We start from the raw sequence: 22,056 nt of genomic DNA, 5'->3' as shown, positions 1-22,056 counted from the left end.
AGTCTCACTTTCATAGAACTTACATTGGTTGGTATTCTTACATAATTACATAAACTTTTTTTTTTCTTTTTTTCATTAAAATTCTTCAGTGGTTTCCCACTACCTTCCTGTTGCCGCCGGAAAAAAAAATGTGGTCTGGGACAACCATCTGTTCCATTGTATCTTCCTGAAGGACCTCTGCTCCAATCAATCATACCAACTTCTTCCCTTTACTTCTGGAGAGTACACTGAAGAAAAGTCCTTTGTACCTCATACTGCCTGTGTTAAAATACCCACTACACCATACTACTAATAAGATTTGGTATGCTCATAAACTATCAGCTTTTGAGAGCCAAAGAAATCTAGCTCATTATGTAAAGAAGATTGGTGCAGAACAGTGAATAAATGCATGAATTTTTGGTTACACACACACACACACACACACACAAATCACAATAATTCAGCAGGAGAGAGATGTTACTGAGCCAAAATAGGCCAAATAGATGTCCTGTGTCACCTTGGACAACTCAACATTTCTGAATATACTTCATTGAAATTTTATGTCAAGTGAGATTGCAGAAGATGTTTCCATCGTCTTACTGTTTAAATTCAAACTGGTGTTGATTCTGTTACCCAAAACTAACAATTTGACAGAATTTCAAATGTTTGGCATTTAAAAAATAATAACATCTGTCAATTTAAGTGTTCTGAGTTCTGACAAGAGTCACTAGAAGTTAGGGAATATTGTTCCGTTATAATCTTATTTCTCCTGAACCAGTCTTCCCTAAAACAGATAAATTTTGGTTTCCAAGAAGAGGTAGTTGGATTTGACAATATATATTTTAAAAAAATATCAAGAGAGAATGTAATTTATGCAAATTTAATTATACAAATCTTAACATTAACATTTTATGCTTCACAAGAAACATACACAACAGCATTGTGTTAACACCATACATCTTTCAAAAACCAAAGATTTAGTGCTATCAGTGCTGGCAATACGATATATATGCTAGAAACAAATCAAAGAAAAAACAAAGAAATACAACCTAATGTTCCACACTGTGCTATTTATTAGTTTTCCCTTTCTAAAGATATTATTACCCGAATACATTTTTTTTTTTTTGTACCAAGGATTGAACTCAGGGTGCTTAACCACTGAGACAAATCCCCAGCCCTTTTTTGTATTTTATTTAGCAACAGGGTCTCACTCAGTTGCTTAGGGCCTCTCTAAGTTGTTGAGGCTGGCTTTGAACTTGCAATCCTCCTGCCTCAGCCTTCTGAGTGGCTGGAATTACAGGTGTGTGCCACCATGCCTGGCTCCTAATACATATTTAATTGCTTATTTTTAAAGGGTTATTAATTAATTCACTTTCATATACTGAAGGCAGAGGAACATTTTCAAGAGATATTTTATTTCTCTCATGTTCTTTTTAGAATCATCCCAGTAATTAGTACCATAACTAGTTATTTCTGCAGTATGTTTTTATATTTTGTTCTCTGGTGTTGGGGATCAAATTCAGGACATTGCATGTGCTAGGCAAGTACTCTACCATGAAGCTAGGCCCCCAGCTCAAGGTTACGTGGGTTTTTTTGGAGGATGGGGTGAGTCTTTACAGTTTTATTGACATATAATGGTTATACTCTCTTGGTACATGTTTAAAGTCTACAAAGTGAACCACAATCTAATATCACCTCACACCTGTTAGAATCATTATTATTTTTTTTAAATACTCAAGAACTTAAAACTACCACATGATTAAGCAAATAAAATAAAGGCATTCTATCCATCTACCACTCCAAAAATCCCACTTATGAATATTTACCCAAAAGAACTAAAATCAGAATCTTTTAATATTATATATTTGTAGATGAACACAATACCTCTATTTTGTTTATTTATTTTTATGTGGTGCTGAGGATCAAAGCCAGTACCTCACACATTCAAGGCAAGCGCTCTAGCTCTACCACTGAGCCCCAGCCCCAGCCCCAGAAATCAGGATCTTGAAGAGCTATAGAAAGCCCATGTTCATATGTTCATTGTTACTTATATTCACTTTAGCCAAAATGTGGAAACAACCTACATATTCACTGATGGATGAATGTAAGGTAAGGACAATGTGGCTACACATACAATGGAATATAATTCAGCTGGTAAAAAGAAGGCAAACCTGTTATACACAACAATATAAGTGAACGTGAAGACATTATTGTAAGTGAAATAAGCCAGTCACAGAAGGACAGATACTGCACGATTCCACTTGTATGAAGTATCTAAAATAGTTAGACTCATAGAATCAGCTGGAATGGTGGTTACCAGGCACTGGGAATGGAAGAAGGTAAAGTGGGAAGTTGCTGATCAATGGTGTAAAGTTTCAGTTATACAAGATAAATTCTAGACATCTGCTTTACAACCTTGTGCTTATAGTTAATGGTACTATATTGCACATTTAAAATTTTAGGGCTGGGGTGTAACTCAGTGGTAGATCACTTACTTAGCAGAGTAAGACCCTGGGTCTGATCCCCAGCACCAAAAATAGATAAAAATTAGTTGAGCTGGACATGGTGCTGTATGCCTATAATCCCAGTGGCTCAGAAGCCTGAGACAGGAGGATCAGGAGTTCAAAGCCAGCCTCAGCAATGGCAAGGCGCCAAGCAACTTAGTGAGACCCTGTCTCTAAATAAAATTTTAAAAAGTGCTAGGGATGTGGCTCAGTGGCTGAGTGCCCCTGAGTTCATTCCCTGGAACAAAAAAAAAAAAAAAAAAAAAAATTGATATGTTAGGTTTCACTTTGAGTTCTAAAAAATAAATAAAAATTAAAAAGGCACCTCTCTGTGCTTATGTGGTTTAATGTTTGTTGAAGAATATTAAGTGTGGGTATGTATATGGAATAATCAACTTGACATACACACACTAAATATTACAGATACCTATGTATATACCTGTGAAACTTCAATATAACATATCCAAAAGTTTCCTTGTGCACCTCTTTAATTCTTCTAACACCTTTCTGAACCTCAATCTCCCAGACAACCACTGATCTGCTTTGTTACAATACATTGAAGTTTATAACATTTTATATAAATAGAAATCATATAATGCTATGTTCTTTTTTTTGTCCAACTTCTTTCATTCACCACAAATAACTTGAAATTCATCCATGTTGTATGTATCATTAGATTATTCCTCTATTTGTGAATAGTACTCCATTACATTTTACATTTCTGCTAGCAGTATGTGACTTGCCCTGGCTACATCCTTGCCAACAATTGGTAAGGTCAGTCCTTCTAATTTTAATTATTATTATTATTATTTGGTACTGGGGATTGAACTCAGGGGCACTCAACCACTGAGCCACATCTCCAGCCCATTTGTATTTTATTTAGAGACAGGGTCTCACTGAGTTGATTAGTGCCTTGCTGTTGCTGAAACTGGCTTTGAACTTGTGATCCTACTGACACTGCGCCCAGCTAATTTTAACCATTTGATAGGTGTGTAGTGGAATATCATTGTGCTGTTAATTTACATTTTCGTAGAGAACACTGATGAGCATCTTTGAATGAGCTTACCATTCTCAGATCATTTTTTTTTGTGTGTATACAGTCTTAAAATCATTAGCTCATTTTGTCATAAGATTCTTTACACATCCCAAATAAGTTCCTTGTATATATTTTGTGAGTATTTTCTCCCAGTCTGTGACTGCAGTTTCATTTCCTTAACAGTGGTCATTCATTCATTTATTCATTCAGGTATGCAAATGGTTGACAGGAGATACAAACAACCCAAGTGTCCCATCATTTAGTTAATGGACAAACACAATGTGGTCCATCCATAAAAAGAATATTTGGCCATAAAAAAGGAATGAAGCACTGACACATGCTACATGGATGAACCTTGAAACACCTGGGTGTGGTGGCACACACCTGTATCCCAGCAACTCCAGAGGCTGAGGCTGGAGGATTACAGGTTTGAAGCCAGTCTGGGTAACTTTGTGAGACTGTATCAAAGAAGAGCTGGGGGATTTAACTCAGTAGTAGTGTGACCCTGGGTTCAATCCCCAGTACAAAAAAAAAAAAAGAATTAAAAAAGAACAAACATGCTCAATGAAACCAGACACAAAAGGCCACATATTATGATTCATTTATATGAAATGTCTGGAATAGGATTTACTTCTGAGCTATATCTTCAGCCCTAACAGTATTGTTTGAGGAGCTTTTCTGTGTGTGTGGTGCTAGGGATTAAACCCATGGCAATGTGCATGTGAGGCAAGCACTCTACCACTGAGCTATATCCCCAGCCCCCCAAAGAGCTAAATTTTATTAAAGGTAGTTTGGTAATTTTAGAAAATAGTTCATGCTCTGTATATTAACCCCAAGGTCACTAAAATTTTCTTTTTAAAAAAATATTTATTTTTTAGTTTTTCAGCAGACACATCTTTGTACGTGGTGCTGAGGATCGAACCCGGGCCGCATGCATGCCAGGCGAGCGCGTTACTGCTTGAGCCACATCCCCAGCCCACTAAAATTTTCATCTGTGTGATTTTTGTCAAATAAAATCCTAGCATCCTCCTTTTAAAGTGCCTTTGATGCACACTGTGTGCCTACTTTGCATTACTGTAACAAAAAAACCTGAGGTTGGGCAACTTTAGAAAGAGAGGGTCTATTTTGGCTCATGGCTCTAGGGGTCTGAGGTCAAGGGTTATATCTTGACCTTGTACCACCTTCTTGTTAATAGTGCTGAGGTGGGCCAGGGAACCACAAAGTGGGAATTAGGGAGCATGCTCTCTCTGTGTGCAGTGGCTGGGCTCTCTCCTTCTTCATATAGTCACAAGCAATTCTATCATGAACTCCACCTGAGGACACTAACCCTAACCACCACCCAGGCCCTACCTCCATACACTACAGTCCAGTCTTAATATTTCACAATGGGGAATAAGTTTTAACACATGAATTATTGGGGGATACTTTGGAATATATCCAAACATAGCATAGATTTCTTGAAAAAATTTTTTTTCTGAAAAAGAATTGGAGCCAGGCACGGTGGTGCACGCCTGTAATCACAGTGGCTCAGGAGGCTGAGACAGGAGGATCAGGAGTTCAAAGCCAGCCTCGGCAATGGCAAGGTGCTAAGTAACTCAGTGAGACCCTGTCTCTAAATAAAATAAAATACAAAATAGGGCTGGGGATGTGGCTCAATGGCTGAGTGCCTCTGAGTTCAATCCCTGGTATCCACCCCCCTGCCAAAAAAGGATATGATTTAATGATACTACGGTCCAAAATAAGAAACAAAATTAAACGCTAAATACAAATTTAATACCTACATATATAATCAGGTAGTCAATAAACATTTTTTAAGCTGAGTGTGCAGGACACTTGAAGATTACCTCAATAAAAGGTATAAAAAGAAGCTGGGCATGGAGGCAAATGCCTATAATCCCAGTGGTTCAGGAGGGTGAGGCAGGAGGACCCCAAGTTCAAAGCCAGCCTCAGCAACTTAGTGAGGCCCTGAGTAACTTAGTAAGAATCTGTCTCAAAAAATAAAAAGGGATGGGGATGTGCTCAGTGGTAAAGCATCTCTGGGTTCAATTCCTGGTACTTCTCTCACCCCCGAAAAAAAAAGTTATCAAAAGAATTACACTTTGAATTCTTCTAATTAAATAATAAACATGGTTTTATTTGTACCATAACTTTTAAAATGTGAATATTCTATGATTCAGCCACAGTCTTTACTTCCAGGTAACTTCTTCATTGGGCCTCAATTCCCTATATTGGAAGAAATAAGGAAGGAAAGGAAATACTGTAAATAAAATTTTCATGAGCAGATCAGAATATTTTACATTTTACTAAACTGAACCATTTTAAACATTTTACATTAGATTCATCATATTCATTCTATTCTTTCATGATTTTAAACTTGTAGCATTTTTCTGGAGTAAAGAATTATAATTTCTTTAAAGCTATAATTTGTATCCCAGCTTTTGTCTTCCTAATCAGTTCATTTAATGTTTACTCGACGCTTTCTGGCTTATTTTTATCTTTTTTAAAATCCCTGACTTGTGACCCACCTTTCCATAATGACTGTGGATGCAACTCAATCCTCTTGCCCATTAAGCTCCTTCTAATTCAGACAGATGTATACTCACTGGAAAATAGACAGTTTTGCTAACTATACCCCTCCACTGCCAGAGGAGCCATTTCTAAACACACAAGGGAATCAGGCAGCTGCCAACTGCAATCATTCAACCACCATATCTGAAGTTCTCAGGTAGTGTTGCTGAAAATAGCACTATCTCACTCTTACCATATGTGTGTGTGTGTGTGTGTGTGTGTGTGTGTGTGTGTGTGTGTGTGTATGTATATATATATATTTTTTTGTACTGGGGATTGATCTAAGGGGCACTTGACCACTGAACCACATCCCCACCCTATTTTGTATTTTATTTAGAGATAGGGTCTTATTGAATTGCTTATCGCCTTGCTTTTGATGAGGCTGGCTTTGAACTTGTAATCCTCCTGTCTCAGCCTCCCAAGCTGCTGGGATTACAGGCGTGTACCACCACTCTTCGCTCTACTCTTACTATATTTATTTTGGCTATAGCATGTCTTAAGTAACATAGTATACAATAATATATGTGAAAGCTGCATACAGGTAGGCTCTGATTGGTTAGTTTAAAATTTTGTTTCTGCATTGGGGATATATCTCAGTGGTAGGGGTGCTTGCCTAAGTGCACAAAGTCCTGGGTTTAACCCCCAGCTAAAAACCAAACCAAACCAAACCCACCTGTGTTTCTATACTAAAAGGCCAGCCTCAGCAAAAGCAAGGCGCTAAGCAATTCATTGAGACCCTGTCTCTAAATAAAATACAAAATAGGGCTGGGGATGTGGCTCAGTGGTCAAGTGCCCCTTAGTTCAATCCCCCAGTACCCAAAAAAAAAAAAAAAAAAAAAAATATATATATATATATATATATATATATATACACACACACACACACACACACACACACACACACACACACACATACACACACATATGGTAAGAGTGGGGTATTGTTATTTTCAGCAACACTACCTGAGAACTTCAGACATGGTGGTTGAATGATTGCAGTTGAATTTTGAAAAGTGTGACAAAGATTTGAAATAGGCTGTTCATAAACTAGAGACTGCCTACATTCTAGAGTTAATCACACAATTTTATCCAAGAATTAAATAACAAGCAAGACTAGAACAGAGTATCTCCTGCATATAATTACCCAGGGAAGAAAAATGACCCCTTTTGTTTATCTTTGACACATTTCATATTAAGAATATTCTCCAAAGTGGGTCAATAGCTGGTTTAAAACAATGCGTGAACTGACCTTCTATACAACATACTCTTGTTACGGAAGGTAGACAGTTTTTCATCATTCTTTCTGTCTAGATAACATCCAACAACAAATCCCATAGGAACGAGTACATGAACCCAGTGGTCACGCACAATCTGAAGTAAGTTCACCATGACTGCTAAAAAGAAAAATATATTAACAGAAGCATAAAATTGCCTTTGAAATGTCTTTTAAATTGCATATGAAACAACCAACAATAAAAATTAATTAAAAAAAATAAAAAATAAATTGCATATGAAAGAGGAAGACAGCTGTGGATGTTAAGAGATAGGTATTGAAAGTAAAACAGGTATGAAAATGTAAAAAATAGGTTTAAAAGCCTTTGTATATTTACTTGTCACCAGAATATAGTACAGTAATTAAAATCAACTTGATGAAGATTGGAAAAAATGATCAGTATAAAAATTACACTACACTGAAGTCTATTTCTTTATTTTATTTTTATGTGGTGCTGACGAGCAAACCCAGGGCCTAGCACATGCTAGGCAAGTGCTCTACCGATGAGCCACAACTCCAGCCCCTAATTCAGAAGTTTTATACATGTAAAATTGCTTTAGAATTTCTTATAATGCAAACACAATTTTAATAATGCTATCGTGCCAGAAGTGAAATTGTTTATGTTGTTATAATTACTGAAAATTAATCCTATGAGAAATTTTTTAAAAAATTACAATGTCACAAATTTGAAAGCTCAATTAAAAAACTACAAAATGTAAAAGGAGGGCCTGGGGTTGTGGCTCAGCAGTAGAACACTTGCCTGGCATTTGTGAGGCACGGGGTTCGATTCTCAGCACCATAAATAAATAAATAAATAAGATCTATCAACTATTAAAAAGAATGTAAAAGGAGACAGGAACACACATTTATGGGATGACTACTAGGTAGTAGAGCTACTATTTATTTTCTATGTTTAAGGTGAAATAACTATCATTTTTCTCATTTTACAGATAAGAAAATAGCTCAAATAAAATAACTATTAAGCCCAGGGCTGGAATTCAAATTCAGGTTTATTCTAAAGCTCTGCCTCCTCTAACATCCCCTCCCTGAATTTATTTATTTTGGTACCAGGGATTGAGTGCAGGCAGGCTTCACCAGAGAGCCACATCCCCAGCCCTTTTTTATATTTTATTAGAGACAGGGTCTCACTGAGCTGCTTAAGGTCTCCATAAATTGCTGGGGTGGCTTTGAACTCCGGATCCTCCTGCCTCAGCCTCTTGAGCGGTAGGGATTACAGGCAGGCACCACCGTGCCTGGCACCCTGAACTGGTATTTATGATACTTAAGAGCTCTTAAGATCTAAGTGCTTTTGAAAGAGGAGGAGGAATAGAACCATAGTCACCAGGTGAAGAAACAACACATGCATTAATGAAAACATAACTGAATTGCCAATTTTCTTTAAAAATTTGTGCAAACAGATGAAATAAAAGTACATCCACATGCACATGAATAAATCACACAATAGCAAAGACATGACAACACCCTAGTAGAGAGGGCAATATATTACTGTAAATAATAGTAATTAGTTCAGTATGTGCTAGGCTTAATGCAGACTCAATTCCTACCTCTCCTTCTGACATTGATCTGCATATTTACATAATTCTATTTCTTTATTTCTCACACTTTAGTTTTTTTCTTTTTTTTGGTGGTTCTGGAGGTTGAACCCAGAGCCTTAGTGCAAACAGGCCCTCTACCAACTGAGCTATATCCCCAACCCTATTTCTCACGTTTTAAACACCCATTATCCAAAGTCACTGGATGTAGTCATGGCAATGCAGTTTAAAATCTGCACAGTTACTATATATACTGTACTTCATAAGTAACAAGTAATGCTACCCACAGCAGGTTCCAGTCTAAAGACTACTGAGGTAGAAAATTTTGATGGAGGGTTGAGGTTGTAGCTCAGTGGTAGAGCACTTGCCTAGTACCTGAGGCACTGGGTTCAACCCTCAGCACCACATAAAAATCAAATAAAGGTATTATGTTCATCTAGAACTAAAAAACATTATTAAAAAAAGAAAACGATGCAAATACACAATGAGATTTTTTTTTTTAAAGAGAGAGAGAGAGAGAGAATTTTTTAATATTTATTTTTTAGTTCTCGGTGGACACGACATCTTTGTTTGCATGTGGTGCTGAGGATTGAACCCGGGCTGCATGCATGGCAGGCGAGCACGCCGCCACTTGAGCCACATCCCCAGCCCCCACGAGATATTTACATGCATGATTACAATTCAGTTATCAATTAAGGATTAGTCTACTGCCTACAGCTGGAGTTCTCAACCTTGAGTGCACATCAGAATCATCTGGGGAGCCATTTTCAGAACAGGGACTCCCTGGCCTCACCTCCAGGGCAAGGCTGGAGAGATAAGTAGTTGAAAGAAGTCCTTAGTTGATTTTGATGCAAATACTTCTTGGAGGAAGGTGGGGACAAGCAATTTTACTTATTTCCTATAAGATGATAGTTTTCTTAGCACCATGTTTTTATTAAATAACATTTCTTACATTTAGATCTTAAAGTACTTTTTGTGATACCAATCAAGCGCCAAGTTAACTGTTTACTTGCTTTATAAACTTGAGCCAGTAAAGTATGGAAATAATAATGAGGACCTTAAATAAGATAATTTTCCTTTTTTGGTACCGGGGTTTGAACTCAGAGGCAATCAGCTGACCACTGAGCCATATCACCAGCCCTTTTCTGTATTCTATTTAGAGCCAGGGTCTGAGTTGCTTAGTGCCTCGATTTTCTTGAGGCTGGCTTTGAACTTGTGATCCTCTTGTCTCAGCCTCCTGAGGCACTGGGATTACAGGCATGTGCCATGCCTAGTTGTAACTTTATTAAAAAAACTTTTGTTTTAGTTGTAGATGAACATAATACCTTTATTTTAATGTGGTGCTAAGGATTAAACCCAGTGCGTCACACATGCTAGTCTAGTGCTCTACCACTGAGCTACAACCCCAGCCCTATCTGTAACTTTAAAAGTACTAAGCTGCAAAACACTAGACAATTTGTCTTTGTGTTCATGCATGTTCAGCAAATTCAGTGGTCACCTATTCTTCTACCCGTCCTTATTAGACTCCTTAAATTTTCTTAAGAGGTGTCAAATCTACCCTATCACAGCTGTTAGTTATCATTTTGTATTTAACCAACAAGTACTTGCTGATTTTTAGCTCTAGACAGTCTTATATAAGCCCATGGCCACCTGCAGGGTATAAGCATTACTGCTAGCATTCTCTTAACAAGGGCCAGAAGCTAAGGTTTGGTTTGGTCTGCCTCTACCCTGAGCAGGAGATGAGACAGGTCTCTGTGGCTCTTAGCTGGAAACAGCTCTCCAGACTCCAGAACCAAGAGAGTGGGATTGATGGATTTCCAGAGTTGAACTCAACAACCACAAGGAACATCCTTAAGAGGTAAATGACAAATCTTTAGTGCTAAGGCACTTCATGTTACAATTGTACAACCTATATTCAGTGGACATTGGGAGTAGTTCACTGTATATCATTTGTCCTATATGTTTTCCAACAAATGGATGACTAGGAAGGATAAAGATTTATGGATACAAGAGAGCTACAGGATTGGGGAGGTAGTTCGGTGGTGGAGCATTTGCCTAACATACAAGAGGTCCTAGGTTCCGTCCTCAGCACAAGAAAAAAAGTAAGCTAGAATGATTTCCCCTGAGATGGGTAGGAGGGAGAGAGCAGATGGGTAACTGGGTTCTTTGAGAGCTTTATTTGAGAGGCAAAGGGCAGTAAGGACTAGGGCATGATTCACTGAGGCAAGCCTAGGTTTTGCAGGAAGAAAAAGGACCAACTGCTTTAGGGACACATCCCCATGGTGCCCATAGGAGTACTATACTATACGTATTACCAGTGTCTTTTTATATGATGCTGGGGATTGAACCAAGGGCCTTGTGCATATAAGGCAAGCACTCTACCAACTGAGCTATATCTCCCAGCCCACCAGTGTCCTCTTATATGAGGACCCATAAAAAAAAGTTTTGCTTTTACTTCAAAACCAAGAGTAGCTGTGATATTCCTGAAAAATGAATTGGGTTTTACCTTGTGGATTTAAGTAGTCATGTATCTTTTTCTTTCTTTATTGGGAGAGGTTGAGGGATTCCTAGGGAATGAACCAGACCTTGTGTAAGCATGGGCTCTACCTCTGGGCTAGGCTTCCAGCCCGTCATGTATCTTTGCCCACGAAGATGATCCAAATTTTTTGGACCACCCCTAGCAAGAGCTGAATCTTAGAGCACTGACAGGTATAACTTTTACTCCTTTTTGTAACCACCAACTCACATAATCTTCACAATAGTACTGCACAGGTATTCAATAATATAACGTTTCCAATGCAGTTGGCACATATTTTTCAGATGAGGAAATCTAGGGCCAATCTTGGTGAAGTAACTTGCCTAAGGTCATATGTGCAAATAGGGGTAGAGGTGGGATTAGTACAGAACCCAGGCAATCTGAGAGGTAAACATATGTTAACCTCAATTTATCTTTCCTAATATTAATTTTTCTTCAACCCAATTTTCTCCCCAACTTCTAAAAAGAAAACTGGCGTGTATCTTTTTTAGAGTCGTTCCAAATTCACGTTGGAAACGTGGATAATTAAACACTTAAAAGATTAGCATTCTATTATTTATTAATATTCTATTATTATTTTATTGGTTCCCACAGCACTTTATACAAGTATCGATTAACCTATGCAAAACGGAGTAGATGCAAGGAGTTACAGAACTCCTGGAGGTCGACCATTTGTGTATGATATACATACCCGGGAAACCAAGCACAATTCATCACGCATTTCAAAAGTAAACGGGTAAGTGCAAATTTTGTGGAATGGTCAGCTCAAGAAGGTTTGATGTTTAGAAGGGAATGAGATTAGGGAGGAAGTGGATCCTTGCGACTTGGACAAACGTGAGGTGCTCCAGGACCAGCAGCCCTTCCTTGCTTCTGGCTGGGCATGGGATCCAGCTGGTCTCCTCTGCAGTCCAGCCTGGGGGCGGCCATTGGTCATCTCTAAAGACGTTTCCCAGCTATGACAGCCTCAAGGTACCCCTTCCAAAAACTGGCTGGTGGGAAACGTGAACCCAGTCGTCCACCCAAAGACAGCCCTATTTGTTCCCCTTTCCTCTCCCTCTCCTTGGCTCGGCAGCCCGGAGGCCCTGGCCACCCCTCCACGTGCACACACGGGCGAGGGCTTTCCCAGAACCCGCCCAGCCTGCACAACCCGACCCGCGGCGCCGCGGCCGCCCGGGGTCCCCAGACCCACCTGCGGCCCTGGCGCCAACAAACGACACCAAAGATCAAGGACAGAAGCAGCGAGCACCGCCACCGGCGCGGACGGAAGCGGCGACCTCGGGACCTGCCACTTGCCGCGCCCGCACGGAGGAGAGGGGGTGGCGGAGGCAAACCCTGCCTTTTCTTTCTGCTAATGTTTCACTTTTCTCCTCCTTTAAGCTTTTAAACATTACCAATACTTTCTGAATCAAAGTGCTGCCCAAGGCGAGGAGACGTGTAGGCGTTGTCGCCTTCGCCGTCCCACGGCTTGGTCCCCCCACCCCCACCCCGCAGATGGTATCGTCCCGGCTCTTCCCCGCCAGGGCCCCTAGCCGCGGGGCCAAGATGGCGGCCGCCACGGAGGGTCTCCTGCCGGCCGGTCGTCACGGCTACTGCTGACCCAGCATCAGCTTTCCTCCTTCCGGAACCTGGCTTCGAGCAGGGGTTGGGAAGGGCAGTGGACGGCGTTGGGGGAGGCCCGCGAGGCAAGTGGGAGCGGGAGGACGGAGTGAGCCATTGCATGGGGGGAGGGGGCGTCCTCGGCCTTAGGCAGAGCCCGGCTCCGACTCCCACCCGGTCTCTCCCGAGGACGTGCTCCGCGGTGCCGGCTGCCACTGCCCTGGTGGCCCCCAGCAGAAGTGAAGGGACAGACAAGTGACTTTTCCGTGGGTCGAAGACTCTGCGGTCGTTTGCGGCCGTGCGTGCGGTTCACTCCCTCCTTTCCGCGGTCCCCGCTGTGCGCTCGGTCTCCTGGCGCTGGACGAGTTAATCCCACGCCGGGCTTTGGCTCCTTCTCCTCGTGGCCGCCGCGCCCTCGGCCTCCCCACCCGGGGTCTTGCCGTCTTCTCGGGCTCAGAGACCTCGAGGCTGCTAAGCACTAGGCATAGTAGGCGTCCTTTTAGCTCCCCATCTCCAAAGACCTTTCAGATGTTTGTACCGTGCTTAATTAGAATTGTCTCGGCCCTCTGCAGCCTCCCACCGTGGTCCTCGAGCGCTTCCACTACCTGCACTTTGCCAAGACCTCATTCTTTCTTACCTTTGAACTCTTTAACGTGCTGTTCAGAAAACAGTTCAGGCTAGCTTAGTCCCTGGCAAATCTGGCCCGCCTGAGCCATCATTGCGCATCCCCGAATTTTTTATTTTACAACCAACCCCCTTGACCCTGTCATGAAGGGCTGCTTTCCTTGAATGACTAGGAAGAGATGCCACCCCAGCCTCACGCAGTGAGTTCCGAGGCTAACCCAGACCCCTTCCTTTTTCCTTGGATTTTGCCTACTTCTCGGTTGTCATCAATTTGCATGATCATTATGGAGAGAGGGAGTAACTGTGATATATATATATATTTGAGATGAGTTAGTGTTGGTCAAAATCAGTGCCCTGGAGGAATTGTAATGATTCAGTGGACTGTGCTGTGAGCACACTGTGCTTGATAGTGGAGATAAAAAGATACCACTTTACCCTTCTTCTGTACATTTGACAGCTAACAAATATTCTTTGTGCCTCCTTTCTGCTTAGTAAAAAATAATCAACTTTATCTGGGGACCATGAAGAAGGTTTATAAAAGCAAATGTTTGAGCTGGGCCATGAAGAATCAAAAGGAATTTGCTAAACTCAGGAGGACACATTCGCTCCTGGATCTAAAACACAGCTGAAAACTTAAATCCGGGCATAGTTAGGGAGAGTGGGAAAATAAATGGTGCTTGAGAGGCAGTGCAGGGTGGTTGATGAAGCAAGAAGTAGGTTGAAAGCAGCTTGCAAATGATCCTGATTTCTAGCCAAGGGGTTCAGGTTTTATCCAGTAGTTAGCAGGAAGCCAGTAGATCCTTAGAGAAAGAGGTGGGCAGGGGGATATTTGTTTCTTAAAATGGGTTCATTGAAAACTGTGTGGAAGATCCACTTGGAACAGGAAAACTAGATGAGAGGAAATTTCAGTCATTCAGATAAGACAATGAGTGTCTCTACTGAGGCCGGACAGTAAAGGATGTCAGACTAAGTAAATGCCAATTAGGATTTAACTCCTGGCCACTAATTAGCTGATAAGACCTTAGTTTTCAGTCTGGGAGACTATATGGTCAGTGGTAATATTAAAGTCCAGTGTGAGACATGTACATAAAAACAGGGTGGTGTCAGCCTGGTCTGCAGGAGTGGCAAAACACAGTGCTCCACAGTTGAAGGTGTTGATTTTGAGAGTCTAGACCTGCACTTTTACAGTAGCAACTGGTCACTTGAGGTATTGAGCACTGGCCAGTGGTTAGTTTGAATTGAGGTGTGCTGAAAATAGAAAGTACGCCTGGATTTTGAAGACTTAGTATAAAAAAACAATGTAAAGAATCTTAATTTTTAAAAAATGGTTACATATTGAAATGATAGTATTTTGGGCTTACTGGGTTAAATAAAATATTTTACCTGTTTATACTTTTTAGTGTGAAAAAAATTAAAGGGACATCTGTGGCATGTGTTATATTTCTGTTGACAACTAGTCTGGTTTAAATTTATGGGGGGGGAATTGATCAGAAGGTGGCATTTGAGCTGGACCTTGAGAGATGTGGTGAGCGGTGATGTCCAGGCAGCTTCCTAGGACCCTGCATTGCCAGTTAAAGCATTCAGGTTATTTTGCTTTTTTTTCTCAGACAGTAAGAAACCAACAAACATTTCTGAGCAAGGGGGGTAATGTGTATAGGGTTGTTTCTGAGGCTAATCTGGCAGCATTGTTTAAATTGAGAGGAAGGAAAGAAAAGCTGGAGGCAGAGAAATGGAGAAACTCATATAAGGTAATAAGGCTCACATTTAAGTACTGGCAGTAGGAACAGAAAGGGAATGATATGTGTGCAAGGCATTCTGAGGGAGAAGTAATTTGGAATTGGTAGCAGTCCAAGGGAAAGTAAAAGGAAGAACCATTTTCAAACCTTGGTTACCTAGTATTAATATTTCAATTCAAAATTTATTTGGGGCTGAAGAAATTTAGTCCCAAAACAGAACCAGCAGAGAGGAGGAAGTAGTCTGCTAAATTCTCTCTCTTCATCTCCCTGCTGTTATCTATTCAATCATACCTACCAACTAATTTTCCTAAACTACAGAATTAACATTTTTCAACTTGTTAATGAATCTTAAAATGTTTCTCTTTTTCCTGAGAACTAGCTCCAGGGTTTCCAGGGCCCTTCATTATCTGGCTTCTCTCTGTTTATTAGAACTTATTTTTTCCTTTAATTTTTTGATTATATGAAAGTATGCCAGGTTAGGTTTTTCACTGATACTGTTTTTGTTTTGTACCTTTGCTCATTATCCCTGTTTTGAATACCTTCTTTCTACCTCGTTTCCACAGCTCCTTAATGAATAATCATAGATCCCACCTCTTCTGTGACTCTCAATTATAGAAACTATTTAGAAATTTTAAAATTTTATTTCTTAAGCTTTATACTTAAGCCCCTGATTGTTACCAACATGTCTCATTATTACTTATTTTTATTGCTTTTATTATCCCTATTCATTTATGTATAAGTTTAGAAATTTATACAAATTCCTAAGATTATGTTTCTCTTTAAAAAATGAAACATATATATTATACAACTTGCCTCTGCTTATGTGTATTAGGGGAAGATATACAAGTTAAAGTGCTATAATTATAAACATAAGTAAATCATACCACATTTATGAGATTCTTTATTTATTTTGTAGATTTATAAGGAACTCTTCCTCTGAATTCATGGTGTTTCATCATATATACAACTGAAAAATCAGTAAGTACTTTATGTCTGATAAAGATACAGCTTAATATCCAGGTTTACTGGTATGTACCTGTAATCCTAGCCATTCAGGAGGCTGAGGCAACAGAAAGGCAAGTTCAGTGCCAGCATGGGCAATTCAGTTAATGTCTCAAATAAAAGAGGCTTGGAAATATAGCTCAGTAGTAGAATACTTACCTAGCATGCATGAGGCCCTGGGTTCAATCCTTAGCACCACACACATAAAGGATATACTTTATTATGAATATTTATAACAAAAGTCTTTTCATCTGTTGAAATCAGGATCTCTGCAAAATTTTAGCAAGAACTCATTAATTTGTATCTGCGAGATAACTTTGTATTTTGACTTCATAATCTAAATGAAAGTTGGAGTGAAGGTAGATTTGAGAAGAAAGTTTCTCTTAGACCATTAATATTATTGTGGTATAAGAAACTTTTTGCCAGGGAGAATTTTCTAAGTCCTTTCCAAAATTATAAAACATTTTTCACCAAATAGAGAATTGATATCTTTATACTTCTCATGTCTTAACTACTTTTTCCTACACTAGGTCAATTTATTTCAAATTTTATCAGTAATTTATTAAACAACTACTATGTGCAGGGCATGTGCTAATGTACTGAATAGATCAAGTATAGTCCTACACTAAGCTCTCTCAAGTAAGGATAAACATGTAAATAGGCAACTCTTAATGGTGTGGTAAGAGCACTAAGCTCATTTAATCTTAGCTATGTCCATTCATTCATATAAGAAACACTGACCACCACTAAATATGACATGGAGACACTGGAATATTGATTAATAAGTTCTCTAACCTCAAGGAGTTCACATTCTAGTATTGGGATCAGGAGGAGAGAAAAGGACAGACAAAAAGCAAGTAAATAAAGAGCAATTATAGACAGCACTAAGTAATTTGAGAGAGAATGATGTTGTAGAATGTAACAGGAGTAGAGAAGGACCTCAAGGTGGTCAAAGAATGTTGCAGGATAAATTGGGGGCAAGGAAAATGTACAGTCTATTTAGAAATCTTGGTCACAACGGGTAAAAGGAAATTTGAGAAATGTAGTGGTTAGTACCAAACTGTATCAGAGGATAAAGGCCATCCATAAACCTCCACACAACCTGAGCTGGTGCATAAACCTCTGGCTTCTCAGATTTGGTAGTGTGAATAGGAGGTGAAGTGGAGACATGTTTGTACATGAATATTCTGAGAAATTTTGCTCTGAAAAATGAGATGCCGTAGTAATAGTAGGGTTGAGAGGAGTTTTATAAATTGGGAAATTCTAGAGTGTCTTCGTATGCTCATGGGAATAGCACGTCAGTGATACATGTAGGGAAAGAGGAAATGACTAAAAAAAAGCAGAGTTAGAAGGCCAATGAGGATGAGATCAGGTACAAGAGGGATGACTTTGGATGGAGACAGGGCAATTTGTTATGTATAGCAGGAGACCACAGTGTGTGTGCAGACAGATTGATAGATGTAGATTCGAGAAAGTGAGATTATCACCTGAGAGTAGGGAGGAATAGAACAGGTTTATGGTTGAGCGAAAGAGGAGTGAAATAATCTGAGATGGAAAGTCAACCTATGAAGAAGAGTAGGAATGACAGGAGTACTTAAATCTGTTTGAGATCTTTGGCTGTGAATTTAAAAAGCATATAGCACATTTGTGTGATCCTCCCCCCAAAATTCAGCTGCTGGAGTAGACAAAGTGAATGTAGGAGTTAATCAAGGTTGGGGATGAATACAAAGAAGAACACTAGAAGAGCAAGATATTTGAGAACATTTGCAAAGTAATCACAATGGGTCATGAACTGAAGGTGAGGACCTGGGTTGAGATACAAGGAAATTGTGGATCGTGAAGAATGATCAGTGAATTAGAGTGGAGCTCAAAGGATTTTTTTGCAGCGGTAGTGAGATGCTTGAAGGCAAAAGGGGTGTAGGCACAGTTGGTAATAAGGTCAAGGGTGGGTGGCTTAAATGAAATAGAGGTTATGGGGATCAAGAAAGTCAAGGAACTGAGAGGTCAGTGTTGAAGTTACTGAGAGAAAGACTGAGCCAGGAGCTAAAGTCCTCAGTGAATCAGGTCGGGTTAGTAGATACCGATGCTGAGGAGGAGCTATGGAGGCTAATAGTGAACTAGCTGCTGGTGTGAGCTTCTTCAGGACTGGAGTATTTGAAAGGGGAAGGAGAAGACATAATTTGGAAGTTGCATTGAGGAGCAGGGAACACACTTCTTGCTTTTGAGACGGAGTATGGAGAGATCTAAAAATAAAGCCCTTGAGAAGGCTGTGGAAGAAACTGCATCATTAGGGAATAGCCAGGTTTCTGTGAAGATAATCAAAAAGGAGGTTGAAGTTACAGGTGGGTGTAAGCATAGTTTCAGAGAGTATACCAAAGGACTTGAGAGGAAGTAGGGGATTGGGTCCAACTAGGAGATAAAAGCATCAGTGATAATGGACAACCTAGGGGTCATTGAGTTTTTGCTGTAACTCAGGTAAACAAGAATAGCAGATGTGGTGGGATTAATTCCAGTGAGCTGGTTGTGGAAGGTAGACCATCAATTAACCTTAGTTTGTTTTAGGAATTGCAAATATAAGATACAACCTCTGTTTTTTAGTTACTATGTGCCTGAGCAAGGGTTGTTAACATTTAACTCTGTAAAGTATGTGAATTTCTATGCATATATGTATTTTGGGGGTTTCTTAGTGTTTTGAGGATTGTGGAGGGAAAAGGCGGGTCCATAGCTTTTTATCAGATTCTTGAAGGGGTCTATTTATTTAAGGACCTCTGGGCTAATAGGAGAGAAAGACATGTTAACCAGTCACTGTGGTGCAATGTAATCAATGTCATCATAGAGCAAGGTAAAGGGGGAACAGATTGACCTTGAGGAATGAGTTCATTATTTCAGTAAATGGTTTCATTTAGAAGGAACTTAGATGTGGTAGTCTCTGTTCTAGGTAATTATTATTTGAAATCTCCAATATCCTTTTTACATAAATATTATATAATTAATGTATAATTGAGGAAAGGTTAATTAACTTGCTCCAAATCACATAGGAGTACCTTCAAATCTGGATCTGTCTGATTCCAAAATCTCCTTTTCATTTCATCATGTTGGGGAAACACTGAAAGACTGTAAACAAGAGTGTAGGATTATGCTTGCATTGTTGAGCTTGATAATAACAAAAGTGGGTCTTAAAAAATATTTGCTTTCCACCTTTATGGAATTTCTGTGCACTTACAAATTTGAAATAATTTGTCTATTATATGTTAGAATGTGCTTTTGTTTAATTATATTTTTCTTTTGAAGGGACCTTTTTAGGTTACTGTTACTCAAACAAAAAGATGACATCTATTATCAAATTAACTACCCTCTCTGGGGTCCAAGAGGAGTCTGCTCTTTGCTATCTTCTCCAGGTTGATGAGTTTAGATTTCTATTGGACTGTGGCTGGGATGAGCACTTTTCTATGGATATTATAGATTCCCTGAGGAAGTAAGTTACATTTCATATTTCAAGACTTTTATTAAATAAACTTTAAAAAATCAGCTTCTTATTTCTATGCTTTTATAATACCATTTTAATGTTATAGAGGGTTGCTGTCTTTTCACTAGTTTAGTTCAGAGTAAAAGAATTTTATTTAAGCCAAAAAAGCTAAATAGTGACCATTTGGAAATCTTTTTTTTAGTTGTAGATGGACACAATACCTTTATTTTTATGTGATGCTGAGGATCGAACCCAGTGCCTCACTCATGCCAGACAAGTGTGCTACTGCTGAGCCATAGCCCTGGCCCTAAATAGTTACTGTTTTAACTTCAATTGACTTATAAGCTTTGTTTATTAAAATTCATCAAAATTTTAAGTTAGTTGTTACTTGGCTAGTAGATTGCAGTAGAAATTTTGTTCCTTAAGTTCTAGAAAAAGGAAGAGTTTGTTAAAAATTTTGACTATTCTACCTTCCACATGGAAGTCCTGAAGTTGCATTGCAGTTGCATTTCGATAGCTCACTTCCTGCATCTCGTGATGCCTAACATTGTGCCGTAGTTCTCAGAATAATAGCTTCGAGTTACAAAAGGATCCTAATCTACCAAAAATAAACAAACAAATAAAATAAGTTCGGCTACTTTTGCAGAATTGTGCTAATTGTTGAAAGAAAGGAGACTTAAACATTTTTAAAAACTTAAAGTGAAGGGAAAAAAACCCCAAATCACTTGTTAATTTCCTTTGTCAGTGAGAATGTATGCTTCATTGATTAATTGGTATTTACTGTAATGAATGTGCTGTTGGTCACCATCCTACAAAGCTGAGACAAAATCCGTAAATCTGGGGCTGGGGATGTGGCTCAAGCGGTAGCGCGCTCGCCTGGCATGCGTGCGACCTGGGTTCGATCCTCAGCACCACATACAAACAAAGAGGTTGTGTCTGCCAATAACTAAAAAATAAATAATAAACTTCCCTCTCTCTCTCTCTCCCTCTCTCTCTCTCTCCCTCTCTCTCCCTCTCTCCCTCTCTCCCTCTCTCCCTCTCTTCCTCCCTCTCTCACTCTCTCTTTAAAAAAAAAAAAAATCCGTAAATCTGCGACTATTTAAATATCCTCTCCTTACCAATTTTTGAAATTCAAAGCTGTTATTGCATTTAAAATGGTAACGTAGAAGATAGCCCTTTAAGATCACCTTATTTGTGGTGTCTCCTTTTTTTCTTTTGTAAATGTGTCTAGACATCATGTTTAGATGCAGCTTATGACATGATTTTGTTATCTGTGTAGAGCGTGGTTAGTTATGATTGAAACTCACAGGTGTCGTAATTGTAGCTCTTCATTTTGCTCTTTGTTCCCCAGTATTGTCTTCAGTCCAGAATGGGTGAATAGTTTTGACTATTCTACCTTTGCCTTTAAATACAAGAACAAAAAGTGGTCACTGTTGGTTGTGTTCTCCCAGGCATGTTCACCAGATCGATGCAGTGCTGCTGTCTCACCCGGATCCTCTCCATCTGGGTGCCCTCCCGTACGCTGTGGGAAAGTTGGGGCTCAATTGTGCCATCTATGCAACCATTCCTGTTTATAAAATGGGACAGATGTTCATGTATGATCTTTATCAGGTAATTTGAACAATTAAGAAAAAAATTTTATATTCTCATCAGTGATCATTTTTAACCTTTTGTTTGTGTTATTCTTTTAGTCTCGACACAATACAGAAGATTTTACACTCTTTACGTTAGATGATGTGGATGCGGCCTTTGATAAAATACAGCAGCTGAAATTCTCTCAGATTGTAAATTTGAAAGGTAAAAAATATTATCTGTAGTAAATAGTTGTACTAATAGAGATTTTGTTTTGTTTTGGATTTTGTCTTTTGGTGCTGGGGATCAAACCCAGGGCCTTACGTGCGTTAGGCAAGTGCTCTCCCATTGAGCTATATCCTCAACCCAGACTCATGCAGTTTATTTATTTTTTTTTAATTTATTTTTTTTTTTGAGAGAGAATTTTTAATATTTATTTTTCAGTATTTGGCAGACACAACATCTTTGTCTGTATGTGGTGCTGAGGATCGAACCCGGGCCGCATGCATGCCAGGAGAGCGCGCCACCGCTTGAGCCACATCTCCAGCCCCATCATGCAGTTTAATCCTCTGAAAAATACTGAGAATTCATAATAAAATTTATGAGTAGGT

The 22,056-nt window shown here is 39.4% G+C and overlaps 2 protein-coding genes across 7 annotated transcripts in view; one reads left to right on the top strand and one right to left on the bottom strand.

Moving 5' to 3' along the window:
* Positions 1 to 5,632: 5,632 nt before the first annotated feature.
* On the bottom strand, positions 5,633 to 12,746 carry Ndufb1 (NADH:ubiquinone oxidoreductase subunit B1). Of its 4 annotated transcripts, none has more exons than XM_076848014.2 (4): positions 12,639 to 12,743; positions 11,420 to 11,480; positions 7,337 to 7,481; positions 5,633 to 5,742 (listed from the first exon to the last, which is right to left on the bottom strand). In XM_076848014.2, the coding sequence occupies exons 3-4, from the start codon at positions 7,474 to 7,476 to the stop codon at positions 5,706 to 5,708; spliced, it is 177 nt and encodes a 58-aa protein (XP_076704129.1). In that variant the 5' UTR covers positions 7,477 to 7,481; positions 11,420 to 11,480; positions 12,639 to 12,743; the 3' UTR covers positions 5,633 to 5,705. The 4 variants fall into 4 exon arrangements, with proteins under 4 accessions (XP_076704129.1, XP_076704130.1, XP_076704127.1 ...); XM_076848015.2 differs by having other exon boundaries at positions 7,337 to 7,478; XM_076848012.2 differs by lacking the exon at positions 11,420 to 11,480 and having other exon boundaries at positions 12,639 to 12,746.
* Positions 12,747 to 12,981: 235 nt separating this feature from the next.
* Cpsf2 (cleavage and polyadenylation specific factor 2) overlaps positions 12,982 to 22,056 on the top strand; it is a 32,330-nt gene continuing 23,255 nt past the window's right edge. The window contains exons 1-5 of one of the 3 annotated variants that reach the window (XM_076849736.2): positions 12,982 to 13,090; positions 16,322 to 16,383; positions 19,699 to 19,882; positions 21,325 to 21,484; positions 21,565 to 21,670. In XM_076849736.2, coding sequence (XP_076705851.1) covers positions 19,734 to 19,882; positions 21,325 to 21,484; positions 21,565 to 21,670 — 415 coding nt within the window. In that variant the 5' untranslated portion in view covers positions 12,982 to 13,090; positions 16,322 to 16,383; positions 19,699 to 19,733. Of the gene's footprint in view, positions 13,132 to 13,452; positions 13,533 to 16,321; positions 16,384 to 19,698; positions 19,883 to 21,324; positions 21,485 to 21,564; positions 21,671 to 22,056 lie in introns of those variants that run through there. The other 2 variants (XM_076849735.2, XM_076849737.2) reach the window with 2 other exon arrangements.

Source organism: Callospermophilus lateralis, chromosome 3, assembly GCF_048772815.1.
Source record: "Callospermophilus lateralis isolate mCalLat2 chromosome 3, mCalLat2.hap1, whole genome shotgun sequence".
NCBI classification, from domain to species: Eukaryota; Metazoa; Chordata; class Mammalia; order Rodentia; family Sciuridae; genus Callospermophilus; species Callospermophilus lateralis.
Note: the sequence above shows the minus strand (reverse complement) of the source record. Positions and strands in the feature narration are given on the sequence as shown.